General features: G+C 58.6%; 7 protein-coding genes across 7 annotated transcripts; all 7 read left to right on the top strand.

The window, feature by feature from the left end:
- Positions 1-158: 158 nt before the first annotated feature.
- LDBPK_341330 (hypothetical protein, conserved) lies at positions 159-4,931 on the top strand (the record flags this gene model as incomplete). The annotated part of the gene is made up of 1 exon (XM_003864247.1): positions 159-4,931. The coding sequence occupies one exon, from the start codon at positions 159-161 to the stop codon at positions 4,929-4,931; it is 4,773 nt and encodes a 1,590-aa protein (XP_003864295.1).
- A 3,202-nt stretch (positions 4,932-8,133) lies between these two features.
- LDBPK_341320 (hypothetical protein, conserved) lies at positions 8,134-10,428 on the top strand (the record flags this gene model as incomplete). Its single annotated transcript, XM_003864246.1, has 1 exon — positions 8,134-10,428. One exon carries the CDS (start codon positions 8,134-8,136, stop codon positions 10,426-10,428), a length of 2,295 nt encoding a protein of 764 aa, XP_003864294.1.
- Positions 10,429-12,983: 2,555 nt separating this feature from the next.
- Positions 12,984-14,411, top strand: LDBPK_341310 (hypothetical protein, conserved; the record flags this gene model as incomplete). Its single annotated transcript, XM_003864245.1, has 1 exon — positions 12,984-14,411. The coding sequence occupies one exon, from the start codon at positions 12,984-12,986 to the stop codon at positions 14,409-14,411; it is 1,428 nt and encodes a 475-aa protein (XP_003864293.1).
- A 1,221-nt stretch (positions 14,412-15,632) lies between these two features.
- On the top strand, positions 15,633-16,010 carry LDBPK_341300 (hypothetical protein, conserved; the record flags this gene model as incomplete). The annotated part of the gene is made up of 1 exon (XM_003864244.1): positions 15,633-16,010. The coding sequence occupies one exon, from the start codon at positions 15,633-15,635 to the stop codon at positions 16,008-16,010; it is 378 nt and encodes a 125-aa protein (XP_003864292.1).
- Positions 16,011-17,051: 1,041 nt separating this feature from the next.
- Positions 17,052-22,526, top strand: LDBPK_341290 (ATP-dependent RNA helicase-like protein; the record flags this gene model as incomplete). Its single annotated transcript, XM_003864243.1, has 1 exon — positions 17,052-22,526. The coding sequence occupies one exon, from the start codon at positions 17,052-17,054 to the stop codon at positions 22,524-22,526; it is 5,475 nt and encodes a 1,824-aa protein (XP_003864291.1).
- Positions 22,527-23,519: 993 nt separating this feature from the next.
- Positions 23,520-25,295, top strand: LDBPK_341280 (hypothetical protein, conserved; the record flags this gene model as incomplete). The annotated part of the gene is made up of 1 exon (XM_003864242.1): positions 23,520-25,295. One exon carries the CDS (start codon positions 23,520-23,522, stop codon positions 25,293-25,295), a length of 1,776 nt encoding a protein of 591 aa, XP_003864290.1.
- Positions 25,296-25,751: 456 nt separating this feature from the next.
- Positions 25,752-26,582, top strand: LDBPK_341270 (hypothetical protein, conserved; the record flags this gene model as incomplete). Its single annotated transcript, XM_003864241.1, has 1 exon — positions 25,752-26,582. One exon carries the CDS (start codon positions 25,752-25,754, stop codon positions 26,580-26,582), a length of 831 nt encoding a protein of 276 aa, XP_003864289.1.
- Positions 26,583-27,531: the final 949 nt, after the last annotated feature.

Here is a 27,531-nt window from a genome sequence, read left to right as displayed (position 1 = left end):
CTCTCTTTTTTATTGTTTCGAGTTTTTCCCTTGCATAATTTGCTTTTGTACGTACTTTATCTTTCGTGATCGAGCTTCCGCTGAAATATGCGCACCTGCCTATTAGCGTATCACAAAAAAAGTCGCACACTCATCGCTGAGTGATTTGCTTGTGCAGCATGGAGGGTTTTGCGGTGATGTCTGACGCTGCTGCGGACGCGCCCATGAAGGAGAAAGATGCTCATCTGACGAACCTAATTATCGAGAAGCGCGCGGCGGCAAGGCAGATAGAGGGGTTGAAGGCTGAGATAGCGGACCTGCGAGCGCAACTTCAACGGGCAACATCCCGGGGAGTGCTTCCCTACGATGAAGGACTCTCACCCACCCCTGCCAAGGAAAAAGCAGCGCTAAAAAATACACCAACAGAGGAGATATCGATTTGGAATGCAGAACTTATCCACACAGTAGAACAACTGCAGCGCTCACTCATTCAGCTGGAAGCGGACTCGGAGGCGCAGCTCATTACCCTTACCGATCGCCTGAACCAGATGAGGAAGGAGAACGAGAGGCTGCTGCACGAGAACGATTCGCTCAAGGCCCGCATCGGGGACGACGTCTTGCGGCAGCGACAAACAAATCGTATCGAAGTGGCGTTTGAGCGCTGTCGCATCGCCGCGCGAGTGCGGGCAGCCGGACTTCAGCGACTCGAAGCAGCAGAGGCGAACTTGATGGAGGCTCACGATGATGTGTATCATGTGCAACGCTGGGACGCAATGCTGCTTCCTCAGCGCGACGTCTCCTTCGTTTTTCACTTTGTCTCAAATGTGACATATCCTCTGGGTGACATCGAGGAGCTCATCATGAGGGTATATCAGCAGTTTCTCTTCCACAGCAGCTCCTGCTGTCGTGGCTACCGCGTGGGATTCTATAAAAGCATGGAGGTGTTTGCGTTCCAGGCGCCGTCTGACGCGCTTCTGTTTGCAAAGGAGTGCCACGAGCAGCTGGTGCGTCTCTCGTGGTTTTCGTGCATTGAGAATATGCCTTCATTCTCCACCATCGCTGAAAACAACAAGGTGCTGTACAAAGGGCCCCGCATTCACACCTGCATCTTTACATGCTCACCAGAGTCGTACGTAGACCCTGTCTCCGGAAAGTACGCCTTTTTCGGACCGGAGGTGGTGGAAGCAGTTCAGGCCGCGATTGAGCAATGTCCTATTGGCGAAATTGTGGTTAATGAGAAGTGGTCGCAGCTCATGTGCATGCAGTCACGAATGCGAGAGGATCGATCGGCGCCGACCGAGAGCAACGTGGCCGAGCTGCGCGAGTGTCTGGGGCCTATGTGGAACGTTGTGGGGCTCCCTGGTGCGCATCATATCATTGCCTCGATCCTGCCATCAGGACTGCGCAGTCGCCGTGGAGTGGAAGCATCCGTGCTGTACCCGAGCCGCAAATACCCGTGCTTGGAGATGAAAGACAGCGCCTCTGTGGTGCGCATGGTGGTCAAGAGGATGAAAGGAATGCTCCCTGACACCTTCGAAGGCCCAGAGGAGGGCCGCCAAAAGTCGAACGGGGGTGGTGATGTCATTCTGCAACAGATGCGACGCCGCGCGAACTTTTGGCATGACGCTGTCGCCAAGGTGCCTTTGCATACCTCGACTCAGCAGCCGAACACCGAGTTCTCGGATAGCGCCGCTAAGCTGCTGGAACTTTTTGTGGTGCAGAAAGAAAATAGCAATCTCGTAGCACTCTATCGCAAGACGGAGGCTGCTAGCGCGGCGCTAGAGCGGAACATGATGGAGTCCGAAGACCGTTTTGAGATCAGGAAGCACAAAACACTGCACCCGTCGGAGACAGCCTACATCTGCACCATCGACACAGGTGATGAGAGTATCTGGAAGCGGCTACTTCTGAAGAGCATCTCGGATGAGCAGTTTGAGTCGATTCAGAATACCATCCGTGGTGACGTCCATAACGCCGCCAAGGTGCACTTTGGATTCCTTATGAGCGGCAACTACTCTGATGTGTTCACGTACGTGTTTCGCGAGGTGGAGCAAGCCCTCGCATTTGTGTCTGAAATGTACATCAAGGTCAACCGCACAGGCACAAAGTACGCCCACACGTCGCTGGGTAAGGGTCGCGATATCTTCCTGTTCCGCGCCGGTGTGGCGAGCGGGCCCATGACCTCCATTTACCGCAACCTAGAAAACGGCGTGCTCAAGTGCACCGGTCCGGCCATTCGCCTCTCCGGTACTCTGTGCGACCTCGCCAAAAGCGGAGAGATTCTTGCCATGGAGGACGTTATCCGCAGCTTCTACTCGAAGAAAGAGAACTTGCTTGATACACAGTATATCGTGAATCAAAGGCCTCAGTTCATCGGCTCCCACGACGCCCCGGCGGTGGTGCACTCGGTCCTGCCCAAGCCGTTTGCATACCGTCACAAGCAGCTGCGCAGCTTTGGGAAGGCCGCCATGCAGAACAAGAATCTGTACCTACCCTACCGTTCCGTCCTGGCAGCGCTGACGCTGCGCCGGGATGAGCTGCCTCGACAGGGTGTGCTCGACATGATGGAGCAGCAGCAGCGCCGACTGGAACTTGGTGAGATGGCCCGCATGTGCGCCGAGGACAACTACGAGCGTGGCTGGCAGGTCAGCACGGCGACGATCTCGCCGCTGCGCAGCCCGTGGTTGCTGCTGTGCCAGCCTCAGGCAGAGGAGCAATCGGAGAACGTGCCTGCACGTCGCCGTTCCGTGCGGTTTCGAACGATGGAAGAGGTAGAGGCGGACCTTATGTACGTTCGGCGCTCGACGAAACCCCTGGCGTTTCTCTACTGCGACGTCGCCGGTGCTGGCGCGATCGCCCGGTCTGTAGCGCCACCCCTCCTAAGGCTAGTCTGGGCACACTACAACTACATTGTGCAGAGCGCTGTGCGCAACTTTAGCGGCTACGTGGCGAAGACAAACTCCACGACTTCGTACCTGGTGGTGTTCGAGGAGCCTACCATGGCGCTTGAGGCGGCGCGGCAAATCCAGCTAGAGATGGTCGGATCGATGTGGCCAGAGGAGCTGCGCGTGCTGGAATCGACGCTGCATGTGAAGGACATAAAATCCCGCACGGTACTTTTCAACGGACCTCGCCCTCAGATCGCCGTGCATGTGTCGGACCAGTACACGTGGTGCTTCATCTCTCCCTCGTCTTCGCCTGCAGCTCTCACGCGCGACGCCAGCAGCAAGGCCACGCGTGAGGACGGCACCGATGGTGGTAGCCCTACCGCTGAGACCTTGAGCGTTGTTCATATCAGGGGTGTTGGTGTGGTTGAGACCTTTGTGCTAGGCCTGCACGCGCATGGTGGTGAGATACGCCTGAGCCGATCGCTGCTAAACGCAGTGGGCGCGCACCCGAGTGGAAAACTGCTGCTGGCGCAGCTGAAGATGGAGTTGGTGGTGACGCCGGGCGTGATTCACTCAGTCGAAGGTGCCAAGGGGAAGAGTAGCACCACAACGGAGGAGACCGAGAAGATACAGGGCAATAGCGAGCCGAAGGCTGTGAAAGCGAACGTCTTCGCCGAGGAGTGCGTGGCTTCTGTGCCGCGGCGGCTCGAGGGTCGCTTGGCGCTGATACTGCCGTCGACGAGCACCGCCTTTGGTGTTGCCAAGCGCACCGAGGCGGCCTTAGCGATGGCAACAGCCTCGGCGGCTGAAGGCAATGCGGAGAGCACAAGCGGCGAGGATGATGGTGCAGTCCCGGCTGACGACACCGGGAAGCTCGAGTCAGCCACACCCGCGGCTGTCACGACGGAAACGACAGGCCTCGCATCGGCAACGCTTCCCAGGGCCATAGTACTGCCAGCGGCTATGATGGCGCAGCATGCGTGGCTTGTAGAGCCCGAAGAATCCTTCAACCCCCTGCCAGCTGCGTCGCACTCGGACTGGAGCACTGTGACGCCGCAGCCGGCTAACAGCCTCAACGATCTCGGCTTCTTGGAGGAGACGAGTAGGATTCGGGCAGCGCTGCAGGAATTGCTCAAGATGTTTCCCTCGGCGCAGCTGCTGGCCCAGGCGGTGGAGGGCGCGCCAGACGAGTCTGCGAGTGAGTTGCCGGCTGAGCACCAGGCTGACAGCTCCACCAATGCGGTCGCCGGTGGCGCACCAGGAAAAAAGACGAGTACCGAAAATCGCTCGTCCACTAAGATTCCCGCACCGCCGACATCGCTGTCTGCCGCGCGTGGAAGTGTAAACCTCACCCCGCGATCGAAGGAAGCTGCACTATCAAAGGCGTCTGCGACCTCCTCCGCGGCGCGTGTGGCTACTCGAGCTGCAGCCGTCGGACAGTATGCGCTTTTCATGGACTTTTCTAAGTATCTCATCACGGTGCTTCTGAACGCGCTTGAGATCGGCGCTGACCAGCGCTCTCCACCTGCTCTGCCGCTGCCACGCTGCGGACAAAGCAGCAAGATCACAGCTGTCGGCCCGCCACCTATATCTAGTGACAGTGACCTCTCAGGTCCTCCCGGTGGTAGTGCCGGCAGTACTTCGCAGAAGAACTCTCGTAGCGCCGTTAGCGGGCGGATTCACGGCACATCCTTTCGTGCCATCGAGTGCTCGTCATCGGGCAGCGCGCGCGAGTCGTGCTTCTCCTCTCTACCCGGCATTTCGCCACCCAACTGGCGGCTTTTGAACAAGTCCCCCGCCGGGGCGCGTGCGAGCCTCACGTCCTCTTCTCTGAGCCGTGAGTCGGAGCCGCAGGAAATGGGCGCCTCCGACTCACTCTGTGAGGGCTTCAAGGTCAGCCCCGAGCGACCGTTCCTAAGCGCCCTCGACTACCTCGATGGTGCATGTCGCACGCTAGCACAGTTGTCAGGCATCGAGCTGGGCAAACTGGCAAAGATCCCAGCAGCACCGCTATCGAAGTCCAAGACATTTCCGTTCCGATCCAGCAGCGCACGGCGTCACTGACATGATGGCGCTGGAGCGCGCAAGTGTTTGTAGACGGTAGTTGAGGTGATGATGGTGTGGGCAGCGCCAAGGGTATATAAAGCCTGTAAAGCCGCCTGAAGAGCGTGAAGTGAGAGCGGAACGGGCCGCAGAAAGCACTTGGTTAGGCGAGGGGGAAGGGAAGAGGGCTGCTGGCGTGGAAAAATGCTTGGGGGTGTCTAGTGTACGCAAACGTCGCCTCCTCTGCCGCGATGGATTCCCCTATCCTGTATCCATCACATACTTGGCCCTCCGGTCCACCTGGGTCTTTCTTTTTCTTTTTTTGTGCGTGTGTGGGAGGGGGCAGGGGGGGGGGGCTTTTGAGAGGTTTCTTTTTGAGCTTTTTATCTTGGTTTTCGTTTCCAGTGCCGCGAGCGCACCGATGTACAGCATAATGCACATGCAGCCCCCCTGCCACTCCCTTCTGCGCGACTCACACCGCTCGTGGCAATCAAGAGAGGTGGTGCGTTGATGTGGTCCGTTTGTGTGAGAAGACGACGGTGGTTGGAATGGAAGCGGCGGCGTTGATGGTCTGTGTTTTTTCTTTTTTTCTTCGTATGCCTGTTGATGCAGATCGCTTGTTATGTACGGGGTGGTTGTGTGCATTGTGTCTTGATTTGGCTTGCTCTACGCCCTCCTCCGTCCCCATCTCCCTCCTCATCCCACCACCCATTCACGGTGCGGCATTGGCTTTCTCGCTTGTCGTTTATATTTTGTTTTTGCGAGGGATTTCCTTTTTGTGACACATGCCGCACCGATGCAGATGCCGCTGTACAAGAAAATTGGCACCCATATTCACTAGGGCTGGCCCCGCATGCTGTGTCGCTGAGGGTGACTTTGATCGTGGTATGTCTTTTCAGTGATAGACAGTGGACGTCGTTGCAACAACAACAAAAGGGTAGCAAGCGCAACAGAGAGCCCCTCACTCCCTTTCTCCTTTCCCTTTCTCTGATCGCCCGCTCCCTCTTCGGGTCCGCACCGCATCCTTCCCGCATTCGTTTATCTTCTGCCTTTTTCTTCGTTCTCTCTCTCCTATTCCTTTGCGCTCATGTCTCCCCTTTGTATGCATACATGCCTCTTTTCATTGTTTTGATGATCGTGCCCTCACCTGCGCAGCACGTAGTGCATATTCTTTATGTTGCGCTCTTCAACTTCCGCTCCCCCCCCCTCTCTCCCCTCCCTCTGTGAGAGGAAAAGCGTGACGCATAGATACGCTCGTCCTGTATGTTGTTCATAGCTCTCAGTTCCTGGTGGTGTCTTACCCACTCCCGACAGCCAAAACCGCAAACGAGAAGGCGAGACCGTCCATGCGAAGAAGAGACACTGGGCGAGTACACGAGTGCGCGGGACTCGGCACCGTATACGCATTCCATTTTCATTGTTTCTGGATTGTCGGCACGTGACGTGTTTTTGACGTCCTTTGCAAGCGTGGTTGTTGTCTCGCGTGTTCGTCATCGCTGCGCTCACAGACTCCTCCTTGCGTGTAAGCGACTGTGTTAAATACAGGTTTTGCCGCTCATCACCCTCGGCAAGTGTCGATGACAGTGTCGAGAGGGACCTGGGTCTTGAGCACAATGCGTGTGTATGGACCTCAGAGAAGCACCCCCCCCCCTCCTCTCTCCCTCAATCGGCGCGCGCATCTGAATGCCTCCGTGGGACTTTCTTTCTTTATCCTCCCTCTTCTCTCGCACGTCCCCGTTCTCTAACAATGCCTGAATCACCACCCCACAATCACAAACACATGCATAAACGGCGCGCTTGCGTCGCTGCAGGTCAGAGCAGGCGTGAGCAGTGGAGCACATTCGCTCCTCAAGAAATAGGTGCATATGCACACACACAGAGAGACGCAGACACCCTACCACATCCCCCCGGCCATAAAGACATCTCGTTGCTTGTATGTATGTTTGCTTGCGTGAACCTGCACGCGTGTTCGTTTCTGTGCGTGTGCCTTGTGGATTTGGTGCGTGTGTGTGTGTACTTGTGAGTGCACCCCTGTCGTTCATTCCCCTTCCTCTCCTTTTTCTTTTCGGCTTTCCGCTTTTCACCTTCGTTGAGTTTCTTTTCCATCCGTCTGTCTGCAAGCCCAATCCTCTCCCCCACCCCTCCCTCTATACACGCGCTTCGTTCCCTATTCTGTGTGCATGCCTGTGTCTGTGCGAGCGCGTATTAGATGCTTCGAGTATTTGAACGGAAGTACGTTTTGTTTTTTACTTGTCTTGCTTGGGAAGGAGGTGAGCGACACTTGCTGAGGTGCCTCCGCCCCCCTCCCTCCCCTCCCCCACTGTGTGCTCCTTCGCATCACCTTCTCTCTCCGTCTCTATTTGCTTCCTGCCCGAGGTTGGCGGTGTGGGGACAAAGTGACTGCACAGGAGACTCCTGTGCAGTCACAGGATTGACTGCTAGACAAGTCGTCGCCAGCTGCTCCAACCCGCGCTCGCTCTGTGGCTACTGCTATTGGGTTGGTGGTGTCGAGGGCTCCGGGAGCGTTTCACTGTCAAGCAGCGCCTTCTGTATTTCTTGTTTTTTTTTCCTCTGTGCTGTCACTTCCTGCGTGTTGGAAGGCCACGTCACATTGCATCTGGGCTGATTCGACAGAGGCAGCGCTGCAGTCCACAGTCACCTTTTCAGTCAGCTCTTCCTTTTAGTCGACTTCATATTCCGCTACTTTTTTTTTGTTTTGCGGTTCTTGCTGACTTGCTGTTTCTCTTGCTGCTGCTTTCCGCGGCTGTGCTGATGTGCGCCAAAGCCGCTGCCCATCCGCGCACTGGACGTATATTGCTGTTGCCTTCTCTCCCCACCTTGTATTTTGTGTGGTCTGCATTGGCTGTCTTCTTGCAGTTGCGTGTTGATTCGCTCCCTCGCGGATCGGCAGATCGGTCCGACTCTTTGTCGTTCTCTGCCTTTCTTTCCGTTACCGTGGTCTTCATCGTTTTATCGGCTTCCTCTCGCTCTTCTTGTGTGTTTGCTTCGTCGCACGGGCTTACGTAGTGTGAGTGTGTCGACACACAGCCTCGAGCTGTGGCACAACGTTTTTTTCTCGCTTCTTCCCCTTGTTGTCATCGCCATCGTCGGCGTCACTACGACAGCAGCCGTCCTCATCCTCCGCGCCTTCGCCTCCTCCAGCCCCCCTCCCTCCCTAAGAGAGACAGTGAGAGAGACGCTTTGCCGAGCTCCATTCTGCGAGATGCAGGGGACAAACCTCCCTCCCGAGCAACGGTGGAAAAAGGAAGAGGCGCCGCGGGCGCCGCTGTGGGCACGTGCTGCGGTGATCATCATCGAGGTGATCATCTGGCTGGTGACCCTCGGCACAGTGAAACGCGTGAAGGCGCTGGAGGTGCTGTTTCACTACTCGCCTCACTGGAGGAAGCGAGACAGGGCGGAGGCAAGTATCAAAGGGGCTCTGCGAACTGGTATGGGTGCGGCGCGCCGTCTCGCGCGGCCGCTTCTTCGCATCGAGACTGAGTTCTCTACGGAGAGCAGCAGTGGCGACAGCGGCGACGTTCTCACGCCATTAACAGCGACAGCGTACAGGGAGACGTTGAAGAGACGACAGCAGGTAAACGCGCGCATCCGCAGCTGCCTCCGCGACATCCCGGTGGACGACCTGCAGGCGCCGTTCCTCGTGAATGCGTGCACATGGAATGTGGATCAGCAGGCGCCGCCTTTGTATGAAGACGCCTTCCTGTCCTGGCTGATTGGACAGGAGCTCACAGACGAGGTGAAGCGCTATCAGGATCACAAGCAGGCCGTTTTGGCCTACGGTGGTTCTCTCAGTAAGCCCCACTACCCAACCGGTTCCTCGACGATGCGCTCCCGAAAAGCGTCTGCGAACGCTGGCTTCAGTGACGATCCCAGAAGTCCCAAGCGCACCACTGCCGAGGATTTCCGTCTAGCTGATCAACAGAGGGCTGCTGCCATCTTAGAGAGAGAGTGGCAGTGGATCGAGACAAAGTTCCCGGACTTGTTTCTTATTAGCCTGCAGGAGGTCGAGATGACGGGCACGGCGCTCGTGAGGGAGTCGACGCAGCGCAGCTGGGAGTGGGCGGACGCCATCATCGAAACCCTCGCCGCCGCCTCAGACCGCACCATCGACTACAAGAAGGTGCAGGTGGTGCAGCTCGTCGGGCTCGTACTAATTGTGCTAATACAGGCAAAGCACGTAGACTACGTCTCTCACGTGCGCCTTTCCCTCACCCGCACCGGAACCCTGTCCGTGCTGGGCAACAAAGGCTCCGTCGCCATGCGCGTCACCATCTACGGCAAGCGGTTTCTCTTCATCTCCGCCCACTTTGTGGCACACAAGCACAACGAGAAGCGCCGCACGAGCAACTACCAAGCGGCGCTGAAGGACATCCGCTTTGACATGCCTGTCTGGAGCGACGACGAGACCGAAGTGTTGCAGACCTTTCTGAACGCGAAAGAGGTGCTGAACCACAGCATCGGGCACTCGTCGGTGCAGGGGAACAGTGCGTGGGATCGTCTGTTCAGCTTCGGCCATTCCGCCTTTCGGACGTCTTTCACGACAGCTGCCGAGGCCCGGGTACTGGATGAGCACGACTACGTCTTTTTCCTCGGAGACTTGAACTCTCGCCTGCACGCGTTGCCCAGCCCACTCATCAAGGAGTCGGTGGTGCGTGGCGAGTACGACAACCTACTTTGCCACGACGAGCTGCGCCAGCTGATGGTATCGGGCGAAGCCTTCGACGGCTTTCAGGAGCAGTGGATTTCGTTTCCGCCCACGTACAGGTACGACCGAGGCACGGATGTGTTTGACACCAGTCGCAAGCGCCGCGACCCAGCTTGGTGCGATCGCGTCCTCTTCCGCGTGCTAGAGAACGATACAGTGACGGCGACGTCGCAGGAGGAAATAAGTGCGGAGGCGCCGGAGAGCTCGGGCAGCTTTGAGCCGCCGCTGCACGACCTGCAATCCTCCTCGTTGCTGAAGTGTGATTCGCTAACATCCGGGGTGTGGATGTCACTAGAAGAGCTTGAAAGTAAGCACCTTTCCCCTAACGCGGCGGCACTAACGAGGGCGGTCTCCGCAGGCTCTTCGTCGGTCACAAGCTCGGAAGACCTTGCCTGCGAGCGATCGCTGTCGCGTGACGTACAGAATACCGCCGACGCCCCGCAGAACGACTTTGACTCAGCAGATAAGCCGTTCCAGTACCCCTCGGCGTCGTTGCCGTGCCGTGCGCCCACGCATGCGGTGTGGGAACAGAGACGGTGTGCGCCCACCTTCTGTGCCGCGCGTCGTCCACGAGGCTTACTAGAGTCGTCGTCGTCGGGGGAGGTGCTCGCCATGCCGACACGCTTTCCGATGGTCACCAACCACATCCATCCATTAGAATACACGTATGTGTCGAGTCTGCGACAGTCAGATCATCGCCCGGTACGCGCGAGGTTCGAAGTGAAGGTCATCGCGATAGAGCCGGCGTTGGTCAGCAAGATCGTGAAGGAGGTTCAGCAAGTCATCAATTGACGACACTCCTTTTTTTTTCGCCGCTTTCGCCTTCTTCCCTCCGACGGGGCCCTATCTTGCTCGCTCTCGCTACAGGCCTTATCTTTCTCTCTCGGTAGCGTCGCCCTTCCTCTCTCTCTCGCTCTCACCCCCCCCCTCCCCTCCCGTGTGACCCTCTTGAGTCGAGGGTGCGTTTTTTTTTTGCGTGTAGCACTGGAGACACTGCCGCGCGTGGGTAAGGGAGGGAGGAATAGATGCTGATGTGTACCGCGGCAAACGAAAAAAGGGAGAGAACGGGGGGCGGGTAGGCAAAGGAAGAAGCAGCGTGGAACACGAGAAGAGGAAAGAGCGTAGGCACCACTTGAGATGCGGATGACACAGTGAACGCACCGAAGAAGTACTGCAGCGCATAAAAAACAAACAAAACACAAAAAGCAAAACATGCAGAGGAAACGCTCTTGTCCGTGCCTGTATACGTGTGTGTGTGCGTAACGGGAAAAAGGCTCTCTTTTCTTCTCCCTCACGAACCCGATGTACGCTAGGCGCTTACGTTACGAGAAGGAAAGCTCTCCCCCATCACCCCCCAATCACCCTCTCCCCACCAACACCACCAGAAAAGGGAGAGGGGGAAGGACGATGTAACAGGAGGGAAAGAACGACCGCAAAAGGGGTACAGCAACGTCTGCTCTCGGTATGCGTATATATAAACAGGCTGCATCTTTTCTGTTTGTGTGTGTACGCACGTGTATCTGTGAATACGGAAGGGCCTTTGACAGCGCTATTGGAAAAAGGCGAGGGGGAGGGCGCAGAAAAAAAAAGCGATACGCACACGCTGGCGGATGCGGGCAGCGCAGCCGCGTTGTCCTGCCGCTTTGGGTGGGTGGGTGGGTGAGTGGGGGGAGGGGAGGGCTCGCTCGGCCTGCAGAAACGAAACTGCTCGTATCATGGATACGCAGAACTCTCTCTCTCCTCGCTCGCTCGGAAGGATGTTTAGTCTCTCATGTTTTTTTTTTTTGGGGGGGGGGGCGGCTTGGCTTGTACTGCTATGCTATCCTTTTGTTTTTTTTTCGTCCCCCCGTGCTGTGGTTTTCTGCTTCATGTGTAATGCGCGGGCACCTCCTCTTCGTATCCACTCGATCCTCTCACTATCCGCGCGTTTTCCTCTGTTTCCTTGGTCACGTGCTTTTCTGGGTTTCCCCGCTCCCTCATTGTGTTTCTCCGGTGTTGCAGTGTGCCCCCCCCCCCCTCACACACACTCACATCGTATCATTTGTCCACCCTCCCTTCCTGCCTGCCTGTGCTCGCTTCATGCTGGTCTCTTTCTCCACACACAGTCTCACCCCATCTTTTCCTTTTCGTTTTTGCTTCCATGCGCGGATGTTGAATCAAAGAAGCATATCTATCTGCGTGTGCATGTACGTGTGTAGATCAATATGTGTATGTGTATGCACAGCACATGTCAAAACGGACGGGCTCAAATTTGTGAAGAGAGAAAAATGGAATAAGAAGAGTGCAAGGCGCCGAAGAAGAACAGCAAAGTGGCGCACGTGACTCATGCTCACCACACCATCTCTGGTATCCTACTCCAGCATGGCGAGAGCGCTAGTCGCGGCGACCTCTCTCTGTCTCTGGCACAGTGATACGGATTGGCCGCGGAAGTGACACGAACCAAAAAAAAAGGCGATCAGGCAATCTCGAATGGACTCGGGCAAGGAAGGTGACTGCTGTAGCTTGGGCACGTTCTTTTGGATCAGCACGCGCACACACACGCATGTGCGAAACACATCGCTATCGACATGCTTACTGAGGAAGCCTCTAGCCTCGCTGCGGTCGACCTCAACACTCCCTTTCGCGTCCAATGATCTTGGCCGCTGGCTTCAGTCTTCAACTTCGCGTTTCTCTATTCGGCCGCTTGCTGCATTCATACTCGTGACAGCACGCGCATCTCCGTATTTGGCCGTTGTACCCCCCCCCGCGTCGTCAAACGAAGTGTGCACTGCTGCCAAGGCTTTGCTTGGGCAGCACGTGAGCTCTATTCCGGAGGCGAAACGGGAGCCGGAGAGACACACGCGGTACCCCGCGAAGGAACACCTCTGTGCGGTGCTTGTGCATTTTCGAAGGTCAGCTGCCTAGCGCTGCGCCGCCAGCCGGATTCGGTTTCTGTTTCTGTTTTTCTCGCTCAACACGCACTGAGGCACAAGCATTTTATTGCTTCCTCCTCTTGTTGGAGCAGGGGGCCATCACAACACATACGGCACCCTACACGCAGACGAACATATATGCATACACTCTCTCATCCAATGAAGTCTTCCGTGCCTAAAAGTGGAAAGCTGCCTCCGCTGCGCAGCACCACCGTTCTTCTCCCGCCGCTGACGAGTCCACAGAGCACCGCAGCCGGCTACACGTCCATTCGGCTGGACACGTATCATGACACAAGTGATTTAAGGGCGGCACTGCACCAAATAGAGGCGGCCTTTGCGCCTGCGGATCGAGAGGCACCTACAGTGCCGAAGCGAACCGCGGCGGCAGCAGGCGCCGCCGCCAACGTGAGCAAGTCGGACAAAAAGACCAAAGCGATGGCGAACGTGCGGCTAGCGAAGATAGGCGACAGTGCTTCATCTCGGCCCACCATTGTTGTCGAGAAGAGCACTGCGATACCGCCAAGGCTGCCAAGGATAGGTCCACCGGCGATTTTGCGGCTGCCGCCGCAGCTCGTGATTCACTGCTTCTGCTTCTGCAACCTGCAGACGCTGGGTGTGCTTTGCAGGGTGTCGGTGCGGATGAATGTGCTTGTGGCGCGCCAGGGAGCCGAGTTGTGGCTCGCGGCGGCTCAGCGGCGCCGAATCCCGATTTCGGACTCTGCGTGTGCGCGAGAGGAACTGCGCAAGGCGCTGGTGCACCGCGCACGCGAGCGGCAGGCCGAGGAGGCATACTACGAAGCAGAGATAGCCAGGATGGAGGAGCGGCTCTCGGCGCGCGCACAGTACATCTACGCCCAAAACATCGATGTCGATCGCACACTGAAAACGAACGGTGGGCCGCCAACGGCAGCTGCTGCGAACCCTCAGCCGTTCTGGCTCAGGCAGAAGCGTACGCTGCAGGCAAGAGCGGGTGCGACAGCTGGCTCTGCAGATACCGCTCCCACAGCGCTGTCACAGTCGGCTGACATGTGCGCTAAGTTGCAGACAGAGATAGAGGCACTGGAGGAGGTGAAGCGAGCCTGCGAGTGCCGCCTGAATCTTCAGGAGGAACTACTGCTGCAGCACGATGCACAGTTGCGCCAGTGGCAGTCGCTGCTGCTTCCTTGCAAGATGTCTTCACCGAAGTCGTCTCTTGCACCAGCGTCTGCTGGAGCCGCAGCCGCCTCTTTCAACACAAAGAATGAGTCAGCGGCAGCGGTCGCGTCTTCCCTGTTGCTGGTCTCCGCAGCGCAAGTTGACGAGTTTGAGCGTCGCATGGCGCGCCTCGTTCTCAACGGCCCCGTTTCGACTTCATCAGCCTCGATAACGCACGCATCGCCAGGCGAATCAAGTCTGCCTGTCGTTCTGCGGCGCGGTGTGGAGAACTTTGGGAGCCTGGAGCTAGTCTTGCGCGCGGTTAAGCGTATGGAGCCTACTAATGACCTCGATCCCGCGAATCGGGATACCGTGACTACGGGTAACAACATGAACACTGCCACCGCGGCCACGGCTGCTGAAGCTGCGTCTTTTGAAGGCGCGGCGCGAGCCGCTGCGAAGCGCTGGGGCGCTTTTCAGAAGATTTGCCCGATTAATGAGGAGTACGAAAATGCACGTCTCTTCTTGAAAGCGCAGGCATCGCGAGCCGTGCCAGCGCCTACAGCCCATCTACATACCAACACTGACGGACGCAGCCCCGCAAATAACGACGAGCAACTGCAACAACAGCCTTCGCCGAAACCGACGCCGGCACTGCTTCGGCTGTCTGACTTTGTACGCCGCGCAGAGGCGATGTCAGACGCACAGGTGCTTCAAAAATGGATGTAAACTACGACTGAGCAGGTGCTAAGCCTCCTTTTCTTCCGCCTTTGGTGTCGCTCCTGTCGGTGCGCACTGCCCTCCCCTCCCCCTTCCGTCTCTTGGGCTACGTTGGCAAGCCATAAACGGCGCCATTCAGTCCTTCTCCCTTGCCCTTTGCCTCCTCTGTCGTTTTCTCTGCCGTCACCTTCGCCTTCAAGCCCAAATCATGTGGAAGAGAGGAGGAGGAGGAGGAGGAGGGGAGTCTGTACCGAGAGAGGAAGACGAGAATTTTGCAACGTGACCTGCACGACTGACGTCACATTTTGGATACTATCGCTTCACAACAACAGCAAGAAAAAAGAAACGAGGAGATGTTGGCGTACTTGGAGCGAGGAACTGTGTGCAGCAGCCATCTCTGCCGTACGGCAGCTGCGGCGTTGGAGGGCGATAGCCAGGGCCACGGCGCATCACCAGGGACACTTCTAACGCTTGGCAGTTGTACGCATTCGCATAGCCACCTTGGCGCCTTTCTCGTGCGCTCTGTACTCCGCCTTTGTTTCCCACTTTCGATCGACTCTTTTCATCTGCCTGGAGTGTATCTATGAATCTATGCGCATGCCTTGAGCTGTGTGAGGGCACGTGATGCACTTGGCGTGCATGTGTGTGTATGCAGATGCGTCCTTGGATGGAGCTTTCCTCACCTGCGCGGACTCCCTTTTCCCATCCACTCTCGAAACAAAGGTCAGCATATGCGTGGCGCAGGGATGCCATTAGAGCGCATCTCACCCTTTTCTGTGCCACAAGCGCTTGACGCCATCGCTGCGACTCCCTCGTCCTTCCCTCCTCTCCGCTACCCCTCCTTCACACGCGGTCGCGCAGATGCGAGCGTTCCCATTATACAACTCCTCGCTGAGGCGACGCAGCTGTGGCGGTCTTGCGGCTGCTGCTCAGGTCATCAGCACTTCATCGCATCCTGTGAGCGCATCTCAGCGGCACTCCACTTCCCTGCCCTCCTCTTTTCCTTACGCCGAGAGCGAGGCCATTCACGACGGGAATCGTAAAGGCTCTGCCCCAGGAGGCGAAGACGCCACCGCTTCGGTTTCCGCAAGCCCAGCTGAAAGGGCGGAAACCCCCAACGCCGACGTCGACGCAGCGGCGAAGAGGCTGGAGGCGCGAGACGCCGTTATCCGAGAAATACTCTCGCGTGATAAAGTTCTCTTTGAGCTGAAACGTCAGCACGAGCTGAGCATGCTGCGTGTGGAGCAGAACCAGGCACGCGTGCTGAAGGACCAGGAGGACCGTGGCATGTACTATGAGCAGAACAGCAACGTCCACACCTTTGACACGATTTCCGTCGGTCTCTACTCGCAGCGCAGCACACTTTACCATACCATGAGCGCGGAGCGGTTGCGCAACCTGAAGGTGTTTCTCATGGTGTTCTCAACAGTGGTGACGTGTGCCTACCTGTACTACCGCTATATGATCAATCCGGATTGGGCGTACGTGGAGCGGCCGATGAACATGCTGGGGAGTCGCGTGATGGCGGTCCGCGAGCAGCGGTGGAAGCATCTAACGGAGGCGCAGCGGCTTGACGCGTTGTGCAAAGAGAAAGGTGAGTCTGCTTAGTTTATCGTGACCCGAAAGGGCTCGCGCGCCGCTGGCAGCCGCCTCTTCATGTGTGCGTGCGGTTGCCGTCGGACGCCTTTTTTCTTTTCGCTGTGCCCTCTTTGACGCACACCCTTGCAAGTGAGGAGAGCCTGAAAACAAAGTCAATCAAGCAGCGGTTGTGCGCACGTGTTTTGCGGAAGGGGACTGCAAGTGCACATCTCCTCCAGTACCAACTCTAGACACACTCCTCGATGGCGTGCCAAGTCGGCGGTTCTGCGACAGGGGATGGGGGAGGAAAGACAAGCGCGAAACGTGGAGAAGTTGCTGGTGCCAAACGAAATGGTACGTTAGCGGGCCCCCTCTCCTTCCCTACCGGGGATCCCCTCACGTGCCTTGCGTCAACGCACACAGAGGACTGTCTTCATGCTAGACTCGCTTTCTTTTTTTTTTTCGAAGCGAACGGCACACGTGCACGAATGCGCATCACTCTCGCTCATCTTTTCTGTCCCCTCATCGTTTTTCTTTTGTTCATGTAGCAGTCACCTCTCACCGTCTTGCACGCACACCTGCGCCGCCGCGATTGTTGGTGTCGGTGTTGCACGGCTTTGTGAAAAGCACGCCGAGGTGAAAGGTTTCATGTGTCCTTCGGGCGCATGTTGCTCCTCCTCTTCACCATCACTACCACCTGCTTTCCACCTTGCGACGGCTACTCGTTGTCTCGCGTTTGCAGTGGTCTCTCCCACCGACCTCCTCATTTCCCGAGGCACGTAATCGCACACGAAAACAGAAACAGTGCAGGCGCCCCACGCGCACCTTTGCCCATCCTCTTGTCTTTTTGTTCGTGTCTGTGTGTGCGTGAGGCCCGTGTAACGGCGCCATTGGTGGTGATTGCTCTCTTCGCTGCTCCCTCACCGCGCTCCCCCCGCGAAGCTGCTTTGCCCTGCCGACACACCGCCCCTTGCGCTTTTTCGTTTCTCTTTGTGCCACCCCACAGGCTGCCGGCAATATACCCGGCGCATCTTCTGTTTCTCGCTCCCTCTTCTTTTCTCCCGTGCCGAGATGCGCGCGTTTCCGCACTGCTTAATCCGCAGCCATGACTTCAGCGCCGCCGCGGCCGTCTCCACGGTGCGTGACTCACTGCTGTGTCTGTGTTCGCGACCATGGCATGTGCAGGTCAGCCACACCCGACAGTGGGACTGTGGCACCTGCGTACCGTTGACATTGGCAACCTCTGCTCGTCATGTAGCCAACGGTGGTGCTGGAACGGCGCGCGAGTTAGCCAACAACAGAGCTTTATCTCCTTCCTTATCATCGGCTGCGCCGCGCTACAGAAGTCGAGAATGCGGTTCCATAGGTTCGCGGGCATCGCCCCAGCCTCGCCGCGTCGCGCGTTGCCGTGCGAAGACATCGACGTCATCACCTGCTAAGGTGGTCGACTCTCTTGCCGCAAAGCCCCCAGCAAGTCGTGCGGCCTCCCTAGCATCCCTGCTGCACCGCCTGGGCACTGTCGAGTCATCCAACACACAAGGACAGCAGCCAACGCTGCCGGTGTCCTCGGCACAGCGTGCCTCGCGCTCATTACCGATGCCGTTCTCATCCACCGAATCAGAAGCACCCGCAGCGCTTGGGTCGCCCACCCCCGTGCCGCGTCGTGGCAGTGGCGACTCCCTTGACAACAGCGCCGCAGCGAGCGAGCCGTCGCGAGCCAGCAACTCTCAGCAGAGGCACCCGAACGGAAGCGCTGAAGCGCACAGCAGTGGCGATCCGCAGGCTCAGCAGAGCACTTCCTCTGCCATACGGAGGCAGAAAGTGCCAATGGTGCAGCTGCAGTCGGATCGAAGGGGGAGGCTACGGAAACCGTCGGCTTCACGAATGCGATCACTACCGGGCGGAAACCTCGCAGACGCCGCAGGTGTATCCCCGCTAGCAGTGGACAGAGGGGCAGAGGAGCGAGTCGTAGCGATGCTCCGCAGCGATCACCAACAGGCCGACCCCGATGCAGAGTTTGTCATGCCGGAACCGTCGATGCGCCATGTTCCGCACTCGCAGCTCTTGCGGTGCGTGCTCGAGCTTCCTCTGAACGGCCGCTGCCACGGTGAAGACACGGCGGAAAAGGAGGTCTTCGCCATTGGGCAGTCGAGGAAGGCCAAAGTAGCGCGAGCGCTGTGCTTCATGCATGCAGAGCAACTGCTGGATCACTACATGAGCACCAGAGCGACACCGTTGTCGTCAAGGACAGGCGCCTCCCCAGCTCCTCCTCCGTTGGAAGAGAGAGCGCTGCCTCCTCGGCCCAAAACTCCGAAACCACATGACTATCGCTCGTGGGATGAGTACGTGGACGCGAGTGCTGCATACGTGCAGGCCCTCGCCGCCCGCGTGAGGCAGGAGGCCTGCACGCGGGAAGAGGTGCCGCGAAGCGGCCACCCCGTCGCGGACCGCGCGACAGAGCTGCTGCGTCGTCACCCGAAACGCTACTGCCGACCGACGGTGTTGCATGAGCTGAACGGGAGCATCCGCGATGCCTCGAGCTTGATGACGGTGGCGCATCTCGAAAAGACGGTTTTTGTGGCGACCCTCGCACTTGATCCTCAAACGGGCCTGACGGCGACAGGAGTGGCGAAGAACACGAAGACAGCGAAGCGACAGTGCGCCGCCCACGCGCTCTGCATTCTTCGGCTGCTGCAGGAGGATGCAGAGGGGCGACAGGGAGCGGACGGCACAGGACGCTCGCGGCGTAGAGGCGCGCAAAAAGGCACCCGCAGCAAAAAGGATGTCTCTCACCACCCGAGTGCCCCGCTAGAGTCGGTTCTACGGCAGATGCAGCCGGCCTATCGAAAGCTGGTTCAGTACCATCATCTGCTGTTCGGCAAGGCCAGCCTGACGCCGCAAACGACCTTCACGAAGCAATCAAGCACGACGAGCGGCAGCACCAGCACTACCGTGTATCGTTGCCACCTTACTCTCAACGGCCTCAGTTGCGACGGCACCGGCATCAACCGCTTCGAGGCCGAGCGCGCCGCGATGGAGACCGCGATGGCAAACCTGATGCTGTACGATAAACGAATTCAGGCGGTGCAGGCGTTTGTAAATGCGCATCCGTCCATTTCACCCGAGTCGATCCCGTCCGCGGCGCTGCCCGCGGAGCTGGTGGTTGAGCTGCAGACCCAGCTGCGGCCAGTGACAGAGCAACAGGCAGCCACAGAGGGCGCAACAGGGAGGAGCGGGTGCGATGACGGATCTGACTCTGCAGGCGACTGCGGTGACCGAGCGCGGGGCATGAGTGAGCGGACCCTGCTGCGCCTCAGCGAGCGCGCCTTTGCCACGGATCCGTCGTATGCTGCGCAGATGCTGCACGACATCCTCCACCTCCGTCGAGACCCTGTCTACCTCACCCAGTTCCATCCCCGCCGCTCCACGCTGGCGATGGCGACGGTGAAGGCTCAAGTGCTCGACGCCGTTCAGCGTCACCGTGTCGCTGTCGTGTGCGGCACGACAGGGTGCGGCAAGACGACGCAGGTGCCGCAGTACATCTTGGATTACGAGATCGAGCACGGCCGTGGCGGATCCTGCAACATCCTTGTCACGCAACCCCGTCGACTGAGCGCCTTCAGCGTTGCCGAGCGCATCGCGCAGGAGCGTCTCAGCACGGTGGGAAAGGATGTCGGGTACGCGGTTCGGCTGGACTCACGTCCCGGGCGGCACATCACAGTTTGCACAACAGGTGTGCTGCTGCAGATCTTTTCCACCCACCCCGATCTGGAGCACGTCTCACACCTCATCATCGACGAAGTGCACGAGCGCGACATCAACTGTGATGTCATTCTAGCTCTCGTGAAGCAGCTGCTGACACGAAACTCTCGCCTTCGCGTGGTGCTCATGAGTGCGACGATGCAAGCCGACGTGTTCGCCCGCTACTTCGACGCCGATACGCCCGTGGTGCAGGTCGAGGGGGCAGTGTACCCGGTGGCGATCCGCTACCTGGAGGACATCGCCTCTGAGGCAGCAACTGCACAATTTTACTCGCCCGCCTTCGATGCCGTGTCGTCCAGGGAGCAGGGGCACCAGGTCGAGCAGCAGGAAAAGACGCCGACGAAGTCCGTCTCGCTGGCGATGCCAACGACCACCGCATCGCAACGCGTCAACAGGCGCAAGTTACTCAAAACCGACTACAACCTTGTTGCCTACCTCGTCCACCGCGCGGTGCAGGTAGACCTTCAGAATAACACGGAGGGAAAGTCGATCCTGGTGTTTCTTCCAGGATGGAAAGAGCTGACGTCTGCGATGGCTGCGATCAAGGAATACCAAGGGCCGTACGCGCTTTCCGCCGCGGAAAGCCGCCTCCACATCATTCTCCTTCATTCCACTGTCGACAGCGCGAAGCAACGAGAGTGCTTCATGCCGGCCCCGTCCGGTACCGTGAAGGTGGTGCTGGCGACGAACATCGCTGAAAGCGGCATCACCATCGACGACGTCGCTGTTGTCATCGACACGGGCCTTATCAAGACAACCACCTGGGAAAGCCGCCCCACGGCCACATACCACCAGCATGTCACCACAGGCACGGGTGCCTCTTCGTCGTCGGGGAGCCCGACCTTTGCGCATGTGCCGTTGGACAAAGTCGCGGTAAACTGTGGGGCAGGAGGCGGCAGCGGCGGCGACGCCGTTGCCCCCGCGCCCGTGTTCTCGACGCAGCTTACTCTGGGCTACGCGAGTCAAGCCAACTGCACGCAGCGCAAGGGCCGTGCAGGGCGAACGCAAGGAGGCGTGTGCTACCGCCTCTTCACGAAGGAGCTGTGGGAATCGCTGCCGGCATTTCCAGAAGCGGACATTCACCGCGTACCGCTGATGCAGGTGCTGCTGAAGCTGCTCTCTCTCGGGCATGCAAATCCAAAGGAAACGCTGCAGACATTTCTCGAACCCCCCTCGAACACCAATGTGGACGCGTCCATGGAGGTGCTTCGCGGCATTGGTGCTATCGGAAAGAAGGACAGGCTTACCCCGCTGGGGGAGTACCTGGCGTTGCTGCCCTGTGACCCGCGCATTGGCAAGATGATTCTCGTCGGCACCGTGCTGCGCTGCCTGGATTCGGTTCTGACGGTGGCTGCGTGCACGGACGTGTGCCCGTATGCAACGAGCCGCGACGTTGCGGCCGAGGCGCGCAAGAAGCGCTATCTCCTGTCTTGCGGCTCGCAGAGCGACCACATCAGCTTCCTGAACGCGTACAACGCGTTCTGCGCCAACGGTGAAAAGGATGACTTCGCGGCGCTCAACTTGCTCCACACCGGAAACCTTCGCGTCATCTCCAAGTACAAGGTGCAGTACCGCGACATCTTGCGCCACGCTGGGCTCATCAGCCCGCAGGACGAGTTCGGAAGGGACTCCGAAAGGGTCGACAGCACCGATGCCGTGCCGTGTCCTGAGCATGGGCACCTTGGAAACGACGGCGGCACGGTCGAGGATACAGCAATACACTCGGAAGGTGGAAAGGCGACTGCCAGCGCTGTAGACTCCAGTGCACAGGGTGCGCCGGCGTCTGGATCAGCGCCGCTTTCCTACCCCGGAACCCTCTGCGTCGATACAAACGCTCTCTCCCGCCACAGCTTCGATGTCGCGTTGGTGAAGGCGTGCGTCTGCGCTGCGCTCTTCCCGAACGTGGCACTGCTGCGGCCGCCTTCGAAGGCACTCTCCTCCATGCAGCGCCTGCGTGCCGCGCGCAAGGTGGAACTACGGACAAAACACTTCGCCAGCATCAAGCCTGCGAAAGACAGTGTGTGTCGGCGCGTTGACGGATCCCGCGGCGACGAGGTTCCTGACCGAGATGAAGTGCTGAGCCAGCTCACGCTAGACTCGCGTGCGGCCACCGCAGATTCTGCGACGTCGAGCACGTCTCCAGACCGGCCGGTCCCGGCACTCTTCTACGTCTTTCAGGACGTCTTTGGGTTGAGGGAGCCGCGGCGGGACTTCCTTACCAGCTTGTCTGCTGTCAGTCTCTGGGCGTTGCTGCTCTTTGGTGCGTCTGAGTCGACGACGGAGTACAATGCGGAGTTGTCGATCTGTGTCGTGGACGGTTGGATCGCGCTGCACATCGACCGCGCCACCTACGCCCTTGTCACGCAGCTCCGCCAGTCCTTGTTCGAGTGCTTGCGAGGAAAGTACAACAACCCGCAAGACCCTCGAAACAACTCCGCACTGGAGACAGTGACGGCGGTGTGCCGGAGACTCCTGAAGGCACCGGTTCTGGAAATGGCGGCGGCGAAGTCGCCGGACACCGCAGGCAGCGCAGCAGCAGGGCGGCAGCAGTCTCCATGGCAGCTGGTCGACATGGGCTCTATTGTCGACCCTCTTGTGCACCTGCGGCACGGCGACTTTGGCGATGGCAGGGCGGCCGCTGTGGCTGGGGAGGATGCGCTGCTGGACCTAGACAGTGATGATGACGGAGATGATGATGAAGACCTTCCCAACTTCAACCCTGTAGACGGGGACGACGACGATGATGACAAGAGTTCCACGGCGCATGGAGGTCGGATAAAATGACAGACTCGCGCAGACGCGCCTGCGCGTGGTTGGATGCTGAGCCTCCTCTTTTCGCCGGTTTTCTAACATGACAAATCGGCGCCGCTGCCTGTAGAAACTTCTCCCACCCCCACCCCACCCCCAATACCCGTGGCAGTACGCTGACGCCGATACACCGGCGCGTGTGCATGCTTGTATAGGTGCTCCGTCTCCCGCAGTAATGCGCACACACACACACACAAAAGGAAAAGCAAAGAAGACAACTTTGGCGCATTCGTGCCGTCACCTTGATCTTCGCGAGCTTTCACGATGACGACCACGACCACATCTCTGTCCTGGCAAGCTACTCCTCATGGCATTGTGGTGAGAACGGAAAGGGAGACGAGGAGAGGACGGGTGCGACTCTGGGAACAGATGACTTCACACTCTTGATAACGAATCAGGCACAAGGCGGGTCAAGAGAGCGTAAAGGGGTGCCTGGCATGAGTCGCGCTCACGTCATTCTCTTGTCATGTGGAAGAGAGTAATATCGTCCGCTGTCTGAACTCTCTACACCAAAATGTGGGTGCCAATATCCCGGTAGCGATGCATACTGGCCAGCTTCTCTCTCCTTGCCTTTTTGCTACCACGCATTGGTGGTGGAGAGAGAGGATGCATGCACGTGCACGTGTATGTGCATGACGGGCAGGTGATGATGGCTTGATGCCCTTTCCTGCCGCATCTCGCGCTCCTTCCCTCCCCCATCCCTTTCTCTCTCTCTCTCAAGACGCAGACGCATACAAGTACACACGTTGAGCAAAGCCGCACTGGCCAAACATGAGCGCGGCAAGTGCGCGGCACAACGCGCCAGCAACTCCTTCGACGGCGGCGTCGCCGTACATTTGTCTCTCAACGCAATGCGACGGGCTGTACCGCGTTGGAGCACTGCCGCACCGCTTCGCTTCTATCTCCGAGCAGAGCGTCTACACCCGTGCCGCCGAGCAGCTGCGCTTTATTACGCCGCCGCCAAACCTGATGCCAGGCGTGGGTGAACGTGCCACTAGCAGCGATACCGCTGCTCCGTGCAAGAGGGTAGGCAACGACGTGGACCCCTTGCTGCCGCACGTGTGCACGAGCGCGCAGCCACTACACCCCTTTCCATCTATCGAGTACTTTGAGGCTGCCCGACGAGCAGCACTGGTGCAAGCGGAGAGGCGAGCAAAAGCGCACCGCTGGTCTTCTACCGAGCCGACAATGGGGTCGGGTGAGGCGGCAGCAACTGCGTCGGTGCTGCTCAACGGACTTGTCCCCAGTGGATCGCTATTGGCGCAACGCACCTACCGTCACGACTACGAGGGCCACCGCTGTAAAGAGCACATGGGTGCCACTGCAGCGGCACCGCCTGGCGATGCAGCGGAGCAGACAGTTGGCTCATTGCTCAAAGACTCGCCAAAGACTCCCCCGCCATCGCCTCAGTTGATCTTTCCCTCGCCAGTGCTGCTCCGTGCGGTGGCGCAGCTGGTGCTGACACTGCAAGCCTCCGCCAGCACCTCTGCTGCACGATTCACGCTGGCGCAGTACCGCGATGTGCAGCTGCTCCCGTGGCGCAGGAGTCTCCATGAGGCAAAAGAGCCGGCGGCTTCTTCTGCGCCACGCCGGTTCCATGAAGCGGTTGTGGTCTCCGTCCTGCCACAGGTTGTGGCAGACTGTGTTGCTTCTCGCGCACGAGCGGCCCCTGGCCAAACTAGAAGTTCTCTATCTGCCTCTGTCGAAGACGGAAACAGCGCGACTCTGTACGCCCTCACCCCTTCTGCAGGCCCCTCCGCGCTGATGGGCACGCAAGGAGCGAAGCGAGCAAGAGAAGAAGCACAGGGGGAAACCACACAAGAGGGGAAAGCAGTGAGTGCAGCCAGCGCAGCCATTGTACCGGGCGCTGTGCTATGCGAGCGGCTTTCGACCACTAACGAGGCGCCAAGAGCGCAAACCGCTCTCGTTCGCTACGCCGCCGTCTGCGCAGATGCCTTTGAAAGATGGGTACCGCCCATCGGAAAGAGGGATGCAAGCCCACCGCCTACGCCTTCAACGGCGTCCTGTGTCCCAGAGACGTTCTTGTACGAGGAGGAGTCGGCGTGGATGACAGACGGCATCTTTTACCCCCTCTTCTCGCTTCCCTTGAAGCCGCTTGCGGAGCCCGCTGTTGTAGCCGGTGGCAATGCGCCCGCCGGGGAGAACAACAGCAGCGGGCAGAGCACGGCAAACGTGACATTTGTGAAGACCAGCGCGTTTTTGTTTCTGTCGTTTCTCGTGCACCGCAGTTGGTGCGCGCACGTGCACTCGGCTGTAACGCAGGCGATGGCGGCACATCAGCTGCCCTCCAAGATCAAGCAGCGCGCAGGCTCACTAGGGCTGACTTTCACCGGGACTCACGTGACACGTCTGCCCCCTGTGCATGAGGTGCGGCGATCGCCACAGTACGAGTGGAGGTCCGCGCTAGTCTATCGTGTTCACGGCGAGAGGGAGGCGGAACGCGCCGCAAGCAATGCTGTGTGCCGCATCGAAGGCGATGAAGGAGTTCGCGGGGCTGCTCTGGCGATCGGCATAGCAGCAGAATCCCTACTCTGCGGGCCAGCTCTGTGGCAGCTGACTGTCCTGGTAGTGAACCGAAATGCGCAGCTGCAGTGGTGCATGCACAGAACAAGTCTAGCCACCTGTGTCGGAGCCGACTCAGCAGCGACTTCTTTGCCACATGATGCACACAAGGACATCCTGGAGGGGTCTGGGACCCTCGATGACCTCCTGCAGCGACTATAGAGTTGCCTGCTGCCCCGCCGGGCACATGACGGTGAACACACACATATATATATATATATGTATATTCATCTTGCTCGGTTTGTGTGTGCTGATGTGTGTATGTGTGTGTCTGTCTGATGAGGCTTTTGTGGCGCATCTCTCTCCGTAAATGAAGAAGTGCGTGCAACTGAATAGAAAGTGGATCCGGCCGGTCTTCATCATATGTGGCCTTCCGTCCTCGAGGTGGGTAGGTGCATGTCGCCCCTTCTCTCCCCGACTGGCGCGCCGACAGGACCAGCTCAGAGCACGACAGCCCCGCCCTCCTTTGTATCCGGCTCTGCAGCACACGTGGTTCTCTTGCCTTTGTTCTCCTTTCTTCCCATCTTGTCTGACCCTTCTCCCACACTCCCTCGCGCATCCGTACAAGCTTTAGGAGCTGCACACACAGCATAGCGGATTTTCGCAAGGCGGAAAGTCATGTCCGCCGACCACCTACGCGTCATGCAGCGGTGCTGTCGAACCACCACCACCGCAGCCCTCCTCTTCCTCCTTAGTGCTCTCCTTTTCCACCATTGCCCCGTGGACAGCAGCAATGGCAGCACAGATGTAAAGGCTTACCGGGTTTCTCGTCCGGTTTTCGCCGCTGCGCAGCTGCGGCAGTGCGCGCAGCTGCAGGACCTCGGCAACTACGGTGTCAATCTGAACCTGTTTGCTCCGAAAACCGTCTACCTCAACGGCGAGTACTTTTGCGCCGAGAGTGCACCAGCTCAATATCGCTGCAGGTGCGGTGTCGCCACCACGTGCAAGCCGATGCTCGATCCATGGGAGCGCGACATTGGCTCCTGTGACTGCTGCTCATCATGGATGATCGGCTGCTTTGTTATACTGGGCGTTTTCTCAGCCATTAGCGTCTTCGGGGCGGTGTACGTGGTGGGGTGTCAGGGCAAGTGGTGGTGTGATGGGTATGCAACTCTGAAGACGGCGCTTATACCGCGACGTGGGCCGGCTGTGAGCTGCCCGCCGTCGCGGCCGCTGCCGCAGAACCTCTTCCGCGGGTACGCGTCCGCTGACTTCACGAACGTCGAGGCGTTTCCTGAGATGCCTGTGAGCGCAGTTACAGCGCCCACATCGCCTCAGGTGAACACCCCCGGCGTTGATGATCCCAACCATGGAGCTGTATTCGGCTCTGAAGCCGAGTATGGCGAGGCGCGCGTGCGGTACCCCCTGCTGCCTCCAGAGTTGCGCCACGCTAACGTAGCGGCCGCTGGCGAATCACGCGCACCTGATTTTGCCACACGCGCGGTGTAGTCTATCCTCGCGCAACCCTCTTCTCATCGGTGCCTTCGCCTCCGCGTGTCACATCAGCATCTGCATTTGTAACACGTGCAGTTCCCTACCCGCACCCTATACATCATTAATCATCGCGTTTGAGAATCGCTTCCTTCGCTCTCCGGATGCTTCTACCTCGTTTTGTTTCGTGTGTACCGTGCACGCTCCTCTTCCATACGATGTGACAAACGACAGGTCGTTCATCTCCCGCCAATATCTCTTCGTTGACGGTTCGCTGTTTGTTTTCTTCTTCGCTGTCCAGCGCCACCCGCCCCGTTGCCCCCTCCCATGTATACCAGCTAAACATTGAGGGGTCTGCCTTGCTTATATCCTTTTCGCTGTCGTCGTTTTGCGCACCGCATGCACGGCTGTTGGGATGCGCGTGTCTGCTCTGCTTTCTTTGCGTCGGTGGCCATTTGCTTGCTCGCTCTCTCTCTCGTGACGGGGTGCAATTGCTGATGGGTTTACGGTGGTGTTTGCGCCCCCTTCCATATTTTGGTGCCGGCCACGCTCCTCCATTATCGTCTTTGTGGCTTTCTTTTTTTCTCATGCCTCCGCCTCACTGTAATGTCTCCCTCCCTCCTCCCTCATGACGGAGTAAATGGTGGTGGTGGTGGTGGTGAGGGGGGCATACGTCAGTGCGTGGTATCACAGGGCCCAGCGTGCCCCCAATCTCTGTGCGTGGGGAAGCCAAGCCTCCGCTAACCCCTGCTAAATGCCCAGCCACCTCTGGTGGTGACAGGGTCAAGCGCCTACGACGTAGGGATGGCCAGGGCGATGTATGGCTACCGATGTCGGCGGCCATGTCCTGGATCGGCGTTGCGTCGGAGCGACCTGCGGCCGTGCACACGCTTGTGCCATCCATGTGATGGGCATCGTGTCCGTGCGATTCGAACGTCTCTCACCCCCCCAGACGAGGTTACGTGCG

Source organism: Leishmania donovani, chromosome 34 (genome assembly GCF_000227135.1).
Source record: "Leishmania donovani BPK282A1 complete genome, chromosome 34".
In the NCBI taxonomy this organism is placed as follows: domain Eukaryota; phylum Euglenozoa; class Kinetoplastea; order Trypanosomatida; family Trypanosomatidae; genus Leishmania; species Leishmania donovani.
Note: the sequence above shows the minus strand (reverse complement) of the source record. Positions and strands in the feature narration are given on the sequence as shown.